The sequence below is a fragment of the Neoarius graeffei genome, chromosome 1 (assembly GCF_027579695.1).
Source record: "Neoarius graeffei isolate fNeoGra1 chromosome 1, fNeoGra1.pri, whole genome shotgun sequence".
Lineage (NCBI taxonomy): Eukaryota > Metazoa > Chordata > Actinopteri > Siluriformes > Ariidae > Neoarius > Neoarius graeffei.
The window spans coordinates 70,491,081-70,508,495 of record NC_083569.1 but is presented as its reverse complement, the minus strand read 5'-3'; the positions used below and the strand labels follow the sequence as shown (position 1 = coordinate 70,508,495).

The 17,415-nt window shown below is 41.4% G+C and overlaps 1 protein-coding gene across 1 annotated transcript in view; it reads right to left on the bottom strand.

The window, feature by feature from the left end:
- Positions 1-17,415, bottom strand: part of pcxb (pyruvate carboxylase b) — a 482,389-nt gene that overhangs the window by 25,775 nt on the left and 439,199 nt on the right. Inside the window, exon 17 of the mRNA XM_060924639.1 lies at positions 5,562-5,741. Within this exon, the coding sequence (XP_060780622.1) occupies positions 5,562-5,741 (180 nt within the window). The remainder of the gene's footprint in view (positions 1-5,561; positions 5,742-17,415) is intronic.

Here is a 17,415-nt window from a genome sequence, read left to right as displayed (position 1 = left end):
GTTTACATTAGACCGTATCTGTCTCGTTTTCTTCGCGGATGCACTGTCCGTTTACATTAAAACGCCTGGAAACGGGAATCCGCCAGGGTCCACGTATTCAATCCAGATCGTGTCTGGTCCGGTGCTGTGTAAACATTGAGAATACGCGGATACGCTGTGCTGAGCTCTAGCTGGCGTCGTCATTGGACAACGTCACTGTGACATCCACCTTCCTGATTCGCTGGCGTTGGTCATGTGACGCGACTGCTGAAAAACGGCGCGGACTTCCGCCTTGTATCACCTTTCATTAAAGAGTATAAAAGTATGAAAATACTGCAAATACTGATGCAAATACTGCCCATTGTGTAGTTATGATTGTCTTTAGGCTTGCCATCCTTCCACTTGCAAGTGGTAAGTGACGCGCATGCCTGACATGCACTGAGATCACACACACAGCGGCTCAGTCCCGAATCACTGCTCGTGCACTTCACTCGCGCGCTGTGTGAGCTGTGCAGGGCCGGAGTGCGCACCCTCCAGAGGGCACTCGCTGTTCAGGGCAGAGTGATTTGGAGCGCAGGATGCCTGCGGAGCCGAGCGTATCCGTGTATTGGCGTTGCTGTGTGCACGCGAATCATGTATTGGTGTTGCTGTGTGCACACTAATCGTTTTAAAAACGTTAATCTGATGATCCGCTGATACGGTCTAATGTAAACCCCACCTTAGTGTGATTCAGAGTACCTCATTAAAGGAGAGAGACTTTGCTTTCCTCTAACACAGTATTTCTCAACCACTGGGCCGTAGCCCAAATATGGGCTCCGAAGCACCATCTAGTGGGCCGCAAATTTTTTTCAAGTTGAAGCTAATTTTTAGTTGGGTACAACTGCTGGGTTGCATCCGACACCACATCCACCTCATTAGATATACAAGACATGAAGTGGTGGTCAGCTGAGCTCACTGTTCACAAAGTGTTACTATCACTGGGGCACCTTGCTAGTTGTTAAAATTTCCTACATTTGCTTTGTTTTGAGCTGCTCGAACCAAACAAACTGTGAAACTGATAAAAGTTTCTTCCAGATTCCTTGTGAAGTGATAAAAAGGGTGAAAGAGCAAAGAATTTTACCAAAAGAAGACGAGAAAGGGGGCGGCATGGTGGTGTAGTGGTTAGCGCTGTCGCCTTACAGCAAGAAGGTCCGGGTTCGAGCCCCGTGGCCGACGAGGGCCTTTCTGTGTGGAGTTTGCATGTTCTCCCCGTGGGTTTCCTCCGGGTGCTCCGGTTTCCCCCACAGTCCAAAGACATGCAGGTTAGGTTAATTGGTGGCTCTAAATTGACCGTAGGTGTGAATGTGAGTGTGAATGGTTGTCTGTGTCTATGTGTCAGCCCTGTGATGACCTGGCGACTTGTCCAGGGTGTACCCCGCCTTTCGCCCGTAGTCAGCTGGGATAGGCTCCAGCTTGCCTGCGACCCTGTAGAACAGGATAAAGCGGCTAGAGATAATGAAATGAGATGAGACGACGAGAAAGGTGGCTCTCGAACCTTTCACTGCGATCGAAGGGAGCAGAGTTGAAGAACGCTTGAGTTTGCAGTGATCACTTCGTGAAAGGTTTGCACATTCCTCTGATTTATTTCGTTTGGATTCGCAAATCTCTTTTCTCAGCATTTTCTGTTATTTCGTGATGTTTTGAAGTTCAGAAGACACTTCAGTCCTCAGATGTATTTTTGTTTACTGTTTGATCGTGGTCACCATATTGTAAACTAACATCTATATGCTGCACATAATACCCAGGTCTTTAAAGGGGTTTCTGTGGATCTTTGTGAATTATTTACCTGGAAGAGAAGAGCAGGAAGGCTCGAGAATCAAATGGCTGTGGTTTATTTACATCTGATACTAAAACTTGTAGCGTCGTAGCAATCATCGCACAAAAAGCCCAGAAATTCCTACTTACCTGGACATAAACGATACAGGATTTATCTTGTAGTGTCTTGATTCCCAAATCTTTAACCCAGCCACATAGAAAAAGTTGTACACATCCATGCTTTTCCAAGTTTTCATCTGTTTGTCCATGTAGAATGTCTGCAGCACCAGGTAGTTTGAGATGTCGGGGAATTCAATGGATGGATCATTTTCAAACTCATAGGAAAAATCCTTCTTTGTTAGCGTGTAAGGATCTAATCCCATTGAGTGGTTTCTATATCCACTTCTTTGAGTGTACTTCTTGGTTTTAACAACTTGCTTGTTTGCTGTATACAAACATGGCAATAAGTTCTTGTGTTAATCAACCAGACTCTACTTTTGGATCATTAATCTCTTTTGACTGAGAATGCCATTCTGGCACATCCATACAGCTTTAAATACAATACAATGCATTTATTTAATTCCTGGACTCCCATCTGTGACAGAGAGTGATGTTGCATCCCATTAATACACTTTACAATAGATTATTAGATTCTAATAGAATAGATGAGCCAAAATGATTGGGGATCTTTTTTAATGCGCCCCGACTCATTACAAGTGTGAATAGGTGGGCCTTGAAGCAGAAAAGGTTGAGAACCCCTGCTCTAAACTCCTGACACAAGTTCTGGGGTGAATCCCTTTGACCACACTGTGGTAAAATGAACTTTACTGGGTATTTTATTAAACTGTCAACTCAATGTATATAGATAGCAGTGTAATAAATCTGTTAAACTTCAGATGTCTACATTTAAAGGGATTATTCTATGCAAACCCCATAAATTAAAGGTGCTGTCTGTAATGCTTAGAGGAAGCTTTTAAAGATTTTCCTCTCATTTTTCACGATCAGAAAAGAATTCAAAATTAGGAAACATTCATTATATAATAAACCCTTTAAAATTCTTTGAAAACTATTTGAACAGTGTACTTTGTTTAAAACATATTCATTTAAAGCTCCTCTTTACATTTTTTTTTCACCTGCAAATTCTGACCCAGAAGTGATGCACTCTTCCTTATCCAATAATGCCTTAAAGAACCAGTGAATAATCCATTTTTCTAAGAATATGGTTTCTTCATTGAAGGCTTCATTTTACATTTTTTTTTCTGGCCCAGAATTAAACTCCACCCCCAGCCTGTAAAAGAAAACAATTCAGCTCTGCTACTTTCCTAAAGAAACAACCCACATGCATATGCACGTTGAACAGGGTGTGATTGGAGGGTGAGGCTGAATTGCAATCGATCTCAGGCTACATCCACACGACAACAGCAACGAGATGTTATAAAAAAAATATCACGTCCACGTGGGCAACGGATCAGTAAACTATCAGGTCCATATGGCAACGCAACGCTTGCTGAAAACGATGCAATACACATGCCACACCTCTAGGGGCGCTGTAAGACGGTCCCTTCGGAGACACCAGAACAATAGAAGAAGTAAGGACGCATGCACATAAACTATTATGCGCGAGAATTCATATTAGCCACAAAGTCAGAAAAATCTGTTCGTAAAATTACATTATAATGACCAAATACAATGAAAAGTATTTTTCCAGTCTCACCTGTGAAAGGTAATCCCATGTGATCTCATTTGGATGGCAAACCTGTTGGTACAGTTAAACGCAGCACATGAATGAGGCATCTTTATTCTCCGCTTTGACCCATCCAATATGGCGGCGAGGATGACGTATGATTCTATGCGGAAGGCGGCGTCTTTAATGGTCCGGAATAAATTGAATGCTACACGTTGATGGATTAATTTGTTCTTCTACGCCCTTTTTGAGGAATGTATTGTAGGACTTAAACCAACATCTGAAGAGGTGAGATCGCTCCTTTTTTTCCCTATTTTTGCTGGCGGGATTGACTCTCTCTCTCTCTCTCTCTCTCTCTCACTTTGCACCATTACACAATAAATATTCACAGTGAAAATATTTTGTAAGCGCATTTCATGAACCAAGTTATAGGATTTGTTGACAACTCGCATCGAGTTCATTACACTTCTACCCGGTGTGAAGCACATGTGGTTGTGATGTCATCGTAAACAAATCCGTTCTACTCATCCAGACGACTTCGCAATGGCGCCATTGCCAGATCTTTCCACTCTGGAACCCGTTCTCAAAAGATTTCGTTTTGGGGCACCCAAAACGCCGGTGCCGTGTGGACGCCAGGCCGAAACGATAAACAATTTTATCGGATTCACCTGAATCCGTTGCCGTGTGGACAGGGCCTCATTCACAGGCAGCAGATGGCTCTAAAAATTACAAACGACTGCTTTAATTTGTAATTCTATACAATGAAAAGAGTTTAATTGAAAATTTCCAGGCGATCTGTAAGTAGAGTTCGGTTGAACTTTGCGATAAGTAAGTAAATACTTCACCACCCTGATATAAAAGCATATTTGTTATCTAAAATAGACATTTACTGAAAAAAAACCCCAACAGTTAATGCATACTCGTTTGTCTTATTTTTATTGCTGAGATTGTGTAATCCTTGGCTAAAGGCTATATTCATTTCCCTCATATTAAATTTGTAGATTTACATGTGGAACACTTCTTTAACTAGGTAGAAAATAACGTTCTTGTATTAAGTATGCCATTAAATGTACATTTTTTAAAATGCCAGTTAAAGACAGAGAGCAATTTTTGGACCAGCTTGTTCTTGCTGATAGGAAGATTTGCTGCACAGTACATACTGCACACTCCACTGGTATACAGTAAGAAAAGGCCTGATTAAAATTCTCCTTCTCTCGCTAAGACACAATACCACACTAAACAGAGAGGGGAAAAAGACAGAGAAATGCTCAGCTTGCTCTTTAAAAAAATTAATTAACCGTGTAGCATCTTGACAACAATGAAGTGACAAAATTAAAGCTCAAACGCTAATTGTGGGTTTTAAACAAATCTGCTTGAATAAAATCAGGTGCCTTTGGTCTGTAATGCTGTGATGGTCTAGTTAACCTTCACAAGATGTACTGACTGAATGCGGGAGTAAATTGTGCATGGATTTAAAATTATCAGAGATAAAATACAGCCTTTGGCTTATTTGGGAAACATTGCTTCTATTCAGGCAGGCAGTTTGTCTAGTATCACTGTGGCTTTGCTCACAAGCAAAATTTGTGTTATTCCACTAATTGTCCAAAGCGTATGCAGTAATTAAAGGTGTGTTTATGCTTTTACTATTGGTCAGTGAATGTGTGCACTCATGTGTTGTCACATGTGCGCGGTCTTTTTTAATTTTTAATTTTACCTTTGGGGGTGGCACGGTGGTGTAGTGGTTAGCGCTGTCGCCTCACAGCAAGAAGGTCCTGGGTTCGAGCCCCGGGGCCGGCGAGGGCCTTTCTGTGTGGAGTTTGCATGTTCTCCCCGTGTCCGCGTGGGTTTCCTCCGGGTGCTCCGGTTTCCCCCACAGTCCAAAGACATGCAGGTTAGGTTAACTGGTGACTCTAAATTGACCGTAGGTGTGAATGTGAGTGTGAATGGTTGTCTGTATCTATGTGTCAGCCCTGTGATGACCTGGCGACTTGTCCAGGGTGTACCCCGCCTTTCGCCCATAGTCAGCTGGGATAGGCTCCAGCTTGCCTGCGACCCTGTAGAAGGATAAAGCGGCTAGAGATAATGAGATGAGATGAGATTTTACCTTTGACCTGAAGGGCTCTGGGAAGCCTCCGTGAGGAATGCCAATGTGTCCCTGCAGAAACTCCACCACAGACAGAGGGAAGGACAGTTCATCTGCCCGTGCTTCTACCTCAGCTCTAGAGAGTGAGTTTTGAACCATGAACTGTGCCAAGTCTCCCACAATCTTAGATGATGGAGTCACCTGTGAAAAGAGAGAGAGAGAGAGAGAGAGAGCACTATAAAACTTTTCACCCTTTGCATTGTCAGTGAAAATCACTATCCACTGACACAGAACTGGCATACCGATAAAATTCCAGTACTGATGGACATAAATCCCAGGAGTTAGCGAACAAGCAAGACCAAAAATAGAAGAGAAAGAACAAAAGATTTCAGAAGAGCAAAGAGAAGACAGTACAAACCATTGACAAGGAGCAGGTGGGTGGTTGACAAATGGACAAGTGAGAGACAGTGTGTGTGTGTGTGTGGGTGGGGGGGGCCTTTGGGTAGACAAAAACGTTAAATGTCAAGGCGTCTTTAATTTGTGCTAAAGGCTTCGTATTTCAGGCAAGTGACACATCGTCATGCTGCCTGTCAGCTAACTGGCTGGGCTGTTGAGATAGGTAGAGAGACCAATATTAGCATCATTACTTAGGAAAACATTTTGACAACCCTGTGATTGTATTATCCTGTGCCATGACATGGAGAACAGCAGAAGACACATGATGAGAGTGGGTGCATCCCAAAATTCTAAATGATACCTCCTTGAATTCTCAGTCCTACATCCTTTAGCCTGTGAACTCAGAATTAATTAACGTCCAAGATAAAAAAGAACAACAAATACAAAATTAGTAATCATAATTAAATAGGCAATGGGTAAAAGTCAATTGAAATTGCTTTAAAAAAATGGCCATATAGGAAGTCAGGCAATGAGAAGAATCTTATTGAAGCTAGCATCAATGTTTAAGCACGTCAGTATACTGTACGTTCAATACTGTTTTAATTACAGTTAATTGAGTATATTGGCCTAATCACTGTTCTCTGTTATACAGTTAATTCTGTTAGACATGCCATCAAGTGAATTCAGTAAGTCACTTTAAAGTACATTTCAGTGGGAAAGGATGTCTCATTTGGTAAATTAATTTATTCTTGTTTCCCTTCCTTGCATCCTTTCTCATGGGAAAGGAAAAAAAATCAAGGAGATGCAATTAAAACTCCTTTTCTGGTGATGTGGAAAAAAATCATTGGTTCCACTTTAAGACAAGAAGCAGCCTTTATTTGTCACATGCACACTCAAGCACAGTGAAATTCGTCCTCTGCATTTAATCCATCTGAAGCAGTGAACACACACATGCGCGCGCACACACACACACACACACACACACACACACACACACACACACACACAAGTGAGCAATGAGCACACACACATACCCAGAGCAGTGGGCAGCTATGCTACAGTGCCCAGGGAGCAGCTGGGGGTTAGGTGCCTTGTTCAAGGGCACTTCAGCCCAACCTCAGACCATGTTAACCTAACCGCATGTCTTTGAACTGTGGGGGAAAACCGGAGCACCCGGAGGAAACTCACACAGACATGGGGAGAGCATGCAAACTCCACACAGAAAGGGCCCCTGTCAGCCACTGGGCTTGAACCCAGAACCTTCGTGCTGTGAGATGACAGTGCTAACCACTACACCACTGTGCCGCCCAAATGTGCCATAGAATGTAAAATTGTATTTACCTTGGCATCGTTGCAAAAGGAGAGTTCAGTACATGAAACCGACATACCATGAACCTCAAACACTTGTCTCCTCATCAAAATGCAAATATCACATATGCAAGAGAAGGAGGTAAAACGGATCAATTCCCAAATCCTGGAGTGTTTTGTAACAGGCATGGCTTTTTAATATTTACGCCCCCAATATTTTGCATATACCAGCCCATGTTCAAGTTCAAACTATATTAACATGGGCCTGCACAGGTGAAACTTCAGCAGTTCTGTAGGTATTATGTTATGAAGAATGGCACAAGGACAATAATCACTGCACAAATACAATAAAATTAAGTGTGGTTGGTGCACCAGTCATTGTTAAGATAGATATCCCTGCTCTCACCAGAGTCCTTTGTTCAGTCTGTGTGGTACAGGGTCCAGTTTGTTAGCGCCACAGACCCTTTGTCAACCAGTGTGCTGGAGCCATGTCTCTGTAAATATCAGCATGAAGCAGTCCCTCAGAGATCTCTGTATGTTGAGCCACAGCCTTACTTTGTCTATCTTGTTAGTGAGTGACCAGACTTTTATTAAAAAAAAAAAAAGAAGCTTGGCACAAAGGTCTATGTGGAGCATTTTATAGACTAGCCTACACCCCAGCATGCCTTCTCTCTTCGTTCTCTCTCTCACAGTGCCACCTTCATCTCCTTCTGGTTGGCATGGTGATCCATGGAGAGCTGCCGGTGCTCTGACTATCTCTTTCAGGATGTTACTGAAGTTGCTAAAAACTTGTTGCCTACAACTTCACCTGATGTTAAGCAGTCCCTCATGGCTATATGACTGATTCACACTGGCAAGTAAACTTAGTATTAAAATAATAAAGATAAATAAATAGTATCAATCAGGGCTTTGAACCAGAATTTTTTTCCTATTGGTTCGTTCCGAACAGAAACGGAATTTTAACGTTTCCGGTTTTGGGTTCCACCATTAAATAGACGTTCCCGAACCGGTTAGAACAAAAAAAATTTCGTTCCCGGAACGGTTAATTACATTCCCTGTCAGCGGTTTAACAAATGGCTATAAAATTATGTCTCTGTCTCATCCAGCTTAAGCCAAATGTAGGCTAATTCTATTACAACCTTCATTAAATAAGACAAGAAATAATTCAAAACAATTATTATTTCAAATGTTGGCGATTTGGATTCTCAGTATGTCTTCCCATCTACACAAACAGAAAGTGCCAAAAATGAAAGATAATTCGTTTGGTGTGTTACCAAAGGCTAGTCAGGCCCTATAGAGGGCTACCGCATGACGTCACCGCGCCGCGAGATTTTGTTAGGCGCCATATTGGAAGACCAAGTACACATCTATGCAAGTACATACATTCATAAAACAAACTACACCTGAAATGTAGCCAGGGCCGGTTCTGCCCTAATCTGGACCCGGGTGCAACATCGCGCAACCCCCCCCCAAAAAAAAAATAACAGTCTAAATCAGGACAACCATCACATAACTATAACTATAAACATTTTAGATCAACTATTTTAACTAAATGGGCTATAATAAATAACCCTGCAGGCAGCCACGGCGGGCTGCCTCAGAAAAGTAACCATTCAATGACACAACTGAAAGCCTGCAGCCACGGCGGGCTGCCTTAAAAAGTAACCATTTGTCCTACCTTAAAACTTGTTTTGCATTTTCTGCCTCCTTTTTTGTATTTTCAACCCTCCGTTTATTTTCTTTCCTTTTCTGAAAACCCAATTTGTGTCCAGACATTTTGTTCTGCTACCAACGAACTAACTCGTCAGGTCTCGTCTCTCGAGCCCGCGATGATTCCCGTGGGAAGGGCAACAATTGATACATTTTTACAAACAGCCAATAGGGAGGTTGCATCGTTCAGGCTCTCCTTTGCTCAGACACTCAGTAATGGAGACGTGATAGTAGTCCACCTTCCCGCGCTCTCCATTCAGTCAGCGAACGTCACACAGGAAGTGAACCCCAGCGGGTCATAGAAACTTGCGCAGGAGAAGAATGGCTTTTTTATTTGTAGGCTACGGAAACTTTGAGGAACGAAATAAAAACCGGTATTAACCGGTTACCATTATTTTTAATAAGCGTTTCTGTTCCGGAACATAAAAAATAATAAAGTTTCTGGTTTCGTTTCTGTTCCATGTGAAATAGAAAAAGTTCCCGGTTTTCGTTTTCGTTCCTTGAACCGGTTCAAAGCCCTGGTATCAATAGCATTGGTATGGAGAGGGCAGAGCTGCTGCGTTTGGACATGCTGCTGCACATTTCACTCCAGACAAAAAAGTTTCTTAAACCTTGGACAATATCATGCAGGCTTCATTCAGCATTTGACACTGAAGAGAGCGGCAGGTCCAACTTAATTAGCATCACAACTGGAACCTGGAAGTAGCCATGCTGTGTGATTTTAACCACTTTTTGATAGTTAAAGCCAGATTAATAGCTTGAGTTGTCATAAATCTACAACATAAGAGGCATTTTGTTAATCCCTTTGTCAAGTAAATCTCCAAGTTATATTTCATCAACAAGACGTAACTCAGCTAACTCTGAGGGTACCTCAAAAAGTTCTCGTCCTCACCCAGAAAATGTTACAAGAAAAAGATTGTTCTTGCATTATTTTTCAACATTGTCTCCTTTAACTTCAATGCACTTGGTCCACCAGTGTTCAAGCTTTGCTATCCCTTTGCGGAAAAAGGTCACATCTTGAGCCTTCAGATCCTTCTCAGCAGCATGGATGACTTCATTACTCTGAAAATGGTGACCACACGAATGGGATTTCAGTTTGGGGAACAGACAGAAGTTAGATGATGCCAGATTGGGTGAGTAAGGTGCATGGGGCAACAGTTCAAAGCCACATTTGGTTGCTTCTGCCCCTGCCACCTATGTTGTATGGATGGGTGCATTATCCTGGAGCAACTGCACGGCAGCTCAAAGCTTTGTTCTCCTTTTTTCTTTGATTGCTTCTTTCAGTTGTCAGAATTCTTATGCAAGTAGTCCCCATTAATGGTTTGACCCTTTTGCAAGAATTCAATTATGAGCAGTCCTTCACTATCCCAAAACACAGAAACCATTACCTTGCCGACAGATGCCACTTGCTCGAACTTTTTGGGAGGTGGAAAGCCGATGTATTTCAGTTGATTCCTTTGATTCAGGAATAAAGTGGTGAACCCATTTCTCATCCTGGGTCACAAATCTCCTCAAGAATTTGGCTGGATCAGCCTGAAAACAAGCCAAAAGTGTCCTAGAAATTTTTAGTCTGTTCAGCTTTTGATCTGGTGTCAACATTCAGGACACCCATCTTGCAGACAGTTTGCTCATCCCCAAGATGTCAGTCAAAACAGCATGAACTGAGCCAACACTGTTGTCCATGGTTTCCGCTATGTGTTGGACAGTCACACGTTTATCCTTCATGACCATGCGGCAAATGGCCTCCACTTGATTGTCCGTGGTTGCTGATTTTGGGTGTCTAGACCATGGGTCATCTTCAGTGCTCTCCATGTCCCACTTGAAATCAGGAATTTGTGGTTGAATAGCAAGGGCAGTCCTCACCAAGTGTGTTGACCATGTCTTCGTGGATTTCCTTGGGGGTCATTCCCTTTTTATGCAGATACTTGATCACAGCTCTGGGTTCTTTCTTGTCCATTTTTTGGTTTCCCTCTCACCTACTGATTTTCAAAGGGCATCACCTTCAAAGAAATGATGACATACAGTGGTGCTTGAAAGTTTGTGAACCCTTTAGAATTTTCTATATTTCTGCATAAATATGACCTAAAACATCATCAGATTTTCACACAAGTCCTAAAAGTAGATCAAGAGAACCCAGTTAAACAAATGAGACAAAAATATTATACTTGGTCATTTATTTATTGAGGAAAATGATCCAATCTTACATATCTGTGAGTGGCAAAAGTATGTGAACCTTTGCTTTCAGTATCTGGTGTGACCCCCTTGTGCAGCAATAACTGCAACTAAACGTTTCCGGTAACTGTTGATCAGTCCTGCACACCAGCTTGGAGGAATTTTAGCCCATTCCTCCGTACAGAACAGCTTCAACTCTGGGATGGTGGTGGGTTTCTTTACATGAACTGCTTGCTTCAGGTCCTTCCACAACATTTTGATTGGATTAAGGTCAGGACTTTGACTTGGCCATTCCAAAACATTAACTTTATTCTTCTTTAACCATTCTTTGGTAGAACGACTTGTGTGCTTAGGGTCATTGTCTTGCTGCATGACCCACCTTCTCTTGAGATTCAGTTCATGGACAAATTTCCTTAACTTCTAATCCTAGAGGTTCACATACTTTTGCTACTCACAGATACAGTGGCATGCAAAAGTTTGGGCACCCTTACTGAAAATGTCTGTTACTGTGAATAGTTAACTGAGCAGAAGATGAACTGATCACCAAAAGGCATAAAGGTAAAGACGACACATTTCTTTTCAGCGTTTTCTGCAAGATCTGTGTATTATTTTTGTTTTGTACAATTGGAGAGTGAAAAAAGAAAAGGAACACCATGCGAAAGTTTGGGCACCCCAATACATTTGAGTTCTCAGGTAACTTTTACCGAAGTTCCAGACCTTAATTAGCTTATTGAGCTGTGGCTTGTTCAAATTCTTCATTAGGAAAGGTCAGATGATGCAGATTTCAAAGCTGTATAAATTCTCTGCCTCCTCAAACTTGTCCCTAAAATCAACAGCCATGGGCTCCTCTAAGCAACTCCCTCGCTTTCTGAATAATAAAATAATTGATGCTCACAAAGCAGGAGAAGGCTACAAGAATGTAGCAAAGTGTTTTCAGGTAGCTGTTTCCTCAGATTGTAATGTTATTAGAAATGGCAGTTAACAGAAGCAGTGGAGATCAAGGTGAGGTCTGGAAGATGAAGAAAACTTTCTGAAAGAACTGCTTGTTGGATTGCTAGCAAGGCAAATAAAAACCCCTGTTTGACTGCAAAAGACCTTCAGAAAGATTTACGTAGCAGATCCTGGAGTGGTGGTGCACTGTTCTACTATGCAGCGACACCTGAACAAATATGACCTTCATGGGAGAGTCATGAGAAGAAAACCTTTCCTGCGTCCTAGCCACAATATCTGAAGTTTGCAAATGAACATCTAAATAAGCCTGATGCATTTTGGAAACAAGTCCTGTGGACTGATGAAATCAAAAAAGAACTTTTTGGCCACAATGTGCAAAGGTAATTTTGGAGAAAAAAGGGTGCCAAATTCCAGGAAAAGAACACCTCTCCAACTCTGAAGCATGGGTGTGGCTCGATCATGCTTTGGGGTTGTGTTGCAGCCAGTGGCACAGGGCACATTTCATTGGTTGAGGGAAGCATGGATTCGAATAAATACCAGCAAATTCTGGAAGCAAACATCACACCATCTGTAAAAAAGTTGAAGTTAAAAAGAGGATGGGTCCTACAAGAAGACGATGATCCAAAACACACCTCAAAATCTACAACAGAATACCTCAAGAGGCACAAGCTGAAGGTTTTGCCCTGGCCCTCACAGTCCCCTGACCTAAACATCATTGAAAATCTGTGGATAGATCTCAAAAGAGCAGTGCATGCAAGACAGCCCAAGAAACTTGTAGAACTGGAAGCCTTTTGCAAGGACAAATGTGTGAAAATCCCCCAGGTAAGAACTGAAAGATTATTAGCTGGCTACAAAAAGTGTTTACAAGCTGTGATACTTGCCAGAGGGGGTGTTACTAGGTACTAACCATGCAGGGTGCCCAAACTTCTGCTTCGGGCCCTTTTCCTTTTTTGTCATTTTGAAAATGTAAAAGATGAAAATTAAAAATTAGTTTTTGCTTAAAATATAAAGGGAATGAGTCATCTTTATGCCTTTTGGAGATCATTTCATCTTCAACTTGCTTAACTGTTCACAGTAACAGCAATTTTGACCGGGGTGCCCAAACTTTTGCATACCACTGTATGTAATATTGGATCATTTTCCTCAATAAATAAATGACCAAGTATAATATTTTTGTCTCATTTGTTTAACTGGGTTCTCTTGATCTACTTTTAGGACTTGTGTGAAAATCTGATGATGTTTTAGACCATATTTATGCAGAAATATAGAAAATTCTAAAGGGTTCACAAACCTTCAAGCACCACTGTACAGTTGAGTTTTTGTGGACAGTGATAAGGCTTTATAGCATACAGTTATACTCCAAAATGGGAGTTATGCCCCTTGTTTCTTGGTGAGGCTGAGAACTTTTTGAAGTACCCCCGTAGTTGATTTCCTTAGAGAGACGGCCACTCTAACTCACTATTTAGACTTGCAGTGAGTTAGACATGATGCAGTGCCAGATTGAAATTATTAAAGTTTGAGAAATTTCTAATAACATTTGGACTGTGGAAATTTCCTTTGTGAACTTGAGTTCATTGGAAGATGACAAAATTTCAGATTGCTTTGAGAGTTGCTTTATATTGAATGAGATTTAAAAAAAACTACTTGACTACTTGTTTATATCCAAAAAAATATCTGCCAACCCTAGCCATCATAGTGCCTGTGTGACTCACTCTACTGCAAACCTGTCGATCAGAGCAGAGCTCTTCAACATAATAATGACCTCACCAAATTTGGAAAACAGCTTATTTCAATCGAGGGTCAAATCATAGGGCTGTACATGGGAATATAAAACCGCATCTGGCTATTTTTACCCCCCAACCAAAATCACATACCTTCTACTTAGACACCAGAGAGCAATTTAAACTACTGAATAAATGCATTCTATAGCACCTTTAAGTAACAGTTTAAAATGGATCCCTTTGACCAAAAGGTTAAAATCATCATTATAGATTAGAGGGTATAGTCAAATTCTATAGAACTACTATGAACCCAATAGAGTAATTTCATTTTATAGCCATTTAATCTGCTCCAAGGGACAAATTACTTAGTTAGGTAGTGACACCCCTTAGTTCCCCCTTTGTTTGCCATCTAAAACCCTGGACAAAACCACTGAAACAAGAATATTGTGCTCCTCATTTCCTTTGGCCAATTCCCACCCACCAGACAGCTCTCCCCTATCATACAACAGTTAGATGGGAAAAGACAATTACCTATTGCTCCATGGCACATGAAGCCAGGCGACTACAGCATTTTGAACTACTTTACTGTGGCGTGACACACTCGGGGAAAAGTGCTAACTATTCACTCTGCACACATGAGCTCTCAGACGCCAGATTGGCCAGTGTCACTGTAATGGACAGGGCCCTCCCTGAGAGCATGGCCAATTTTACTCTCTTAGACTCCCAACCACAGATGGATGTGGCATCATCAGGATTCAAAATTGTGATCTCTGAATGATAGTCTAAATGCTTTTCTGTTGCACCACTCAAGTGCCAAAGCACAATTTCACAAGTATCAACTGAACACACGATAACATGCACAACGGTTTCATTTTTTATTAAGTTTTATAATACAACCCCGATTCCAAAAAAGTTGGGACAAAGTACAAATTGTAAATAAAAACGGAATGCAACAATTTACAAATCTCAAAAACTGATATTGTATTCACAATAAAACATAGACAACATATCAAATGTTGAAAGTGAGACATTTTGAAATTTCATGCCAAATATTGGCTCATTTGAAATTTCATGACAGCAACACATCTCAAAAAAGTTGGGACAGGGGCAATAAGAGGCTGGAAAAGTTAAAGGTCCAAAAAAGGAACAGCTAGAGGACCAAATTGCAACTCATTAGGTCAATTGGCAATAGGTCATTAACATGATTAGGTATAAAAAGAGCATCTTGGAATGGTTCTCAGAAGTAAAGATGGGAAGAGGATCACCAATCCCCTAATTCTGCGCCGATAAATAATGGAGCAATGTCAGAAAGGAGTTCGACAGTGTAAAATTGCAAAGAGTTTGAACATATCATCATCTACAGTGCATAATATCATCAAAAGATTCAGAGAATCTGGAAGAATCTCTGTGCGTAAGGGTCAAGGGTGGAAAACCATACTGGGTGCCCGTGATCTTCGGGCCCATAGACGGCACTGCATCACATACAGGCATGCTTCTGTATTGGAAATCACAAAATGGGCTCAGGAATATTTCCAGAGAACATTATCTGTGAACACAATTCACCGTGCCATCTGCCGTTGCCAGCTAAAACTCTATAGTTCAAAGAAGAAGCTGTATCGAAACATGATCCAGAAGTGCAGATGTATTCTCTGGGCCAAGGCTCATTTAAAATGGACTGTGGCAAAGTGGAAAACTGTTCTGTGGTCAGATGAATCAAAATTTGAAGTTCTTTATGGAAATCAGGGACGCCATGTCATTCGGACTAAAGAGGAGAAGGACGACCCAAGTTGTTATCAGTGCTCAGTTCAGAAGCCTGCATCTCTGATGGTATGGGGTTGCATTAGTGCGTATGGCATGGGCAGCTTACACATCTGGAAAGACACCATCAATGCTGAAAGGTATGTCCAGGTTCTAGAGCAACATATGCTCCCATCCAGACGACGTCTCTTTCAGGGAAGACCTTGCATTTTCCAACATGACAATGCCAAACCACATACTGCATCAATTACAGCATCATGGCTGCGTAGAAGAAGGGTCTGGGTACTGAACTGGCCAGCCTGCAGTCCAGATCTTTCACCCATAGAAAACATTTTGGCGCATCATAAAATGGAAGATACGACAAAAAAGACCTAAGACAGTTGAGCAACTAGAATCCTACATTAGGCAAGAATGGGTTAACATTCCTATCCCTAAACTTGAGCAACTTGTCTCCTCAGTCCCCAGACGTTTACAGACTGTTGTAAAGAGAAAAGGGGATGTCTCACAGTGGTAAACATGGCCTTGTCCCAACTTTTTTGAGATGTGTTGTTGTCATGAAATTTAAAATCACCTAATTTTTCTCTTTAAATGATACATTTTCTCAGTTTAAACATTTGATATGTCATCTATGTTCTATTCTGAATAAAATATGGAATTTTGAAACTTCCACATTATTGCATTCCGTTTTTATTTACAATTTGTACTTTGTCCCAACTTTTTTGGAATCGGGGTCGTAGATTTGAATAGATGGAAGTACTAATAGAGACTTTAATAGTAATAATAGATACTATATAGGCAAAAGTGGTTTTAGGTCAATACTGAAATCTACTTGTACTTGCACCACACACAAGTTTGAGGAACAGCATGAGAATTTCTGTGAGTTGCTCTCCCGAAATTTAGCAGCTTCGGGACAGGAGTGTTTAAAAGTAGAACTATTCTAAGATGACACACTTCCCCTCATCTCTACCTCCTGTACCTGTTTTATATGACACATTGCTTCCACAACTTTAAATGATTACACAGAAATGCTGTCTCTACCATCTTCAACATCATAAGCTAGCTGTTCTTTCATCTGCAGAATCCGAAACACTTTATTTGACAACAACTCTTGCAAACATACAAGGTAACATGCTTAGGTAACATGGCGACTGACATCTCCGACTAGCTATTTGTGTACAGTACTAAAACTAATAATGAGATACTCTCAGGTTTCTACCATTAACACCTGAATTTTCCCCCGACTAGAATAACCGATGAAGAACTGATGAAACTGGGTTAATTTGCTGTTTGATAATCATCCTACCATAGTCATTTGCAGTCTGAGAATTTCATGGAGCCAAAATGAAACTGCAAAGCCCTTTGGGATTTGTATTTCGACCATCAATCCTTGCCATGCCTCCCGAGGCTGTAATTTAGCTGTAATCGGTTACAATGGCGTAATGAAGCACCAGGTGCTGTGGAAAACAGAAGAAGTCGAAATCTTGGAATATAAAGCATCTGGTTTAACGAGGAGTTTAAAATTTGGCTCAAGAATCCATGATGTCTTAATTGGATAGGGGTCTTGTTTAGTGAGCCCCACGCTTATGCTAACGCAGGCCAAGCTTCTGACAGCACCAGTTACTGAGACTGTCAGCGGAAGCATAATAAGATGAGACTGAGACAGGATTAAAACAAGATCAGACAGAGTGAAGCAAAGAGTGCATGTACACACACACACACACACACACACACACACACACACACACACACACACACACACACACACACACACACACACACACAATTTTATATCCTCTTTCTCACCATCCCTGAGCGTGTTTACTCCTTCCTGTGTTATTCTGCTCTGAATCACCTGCAGG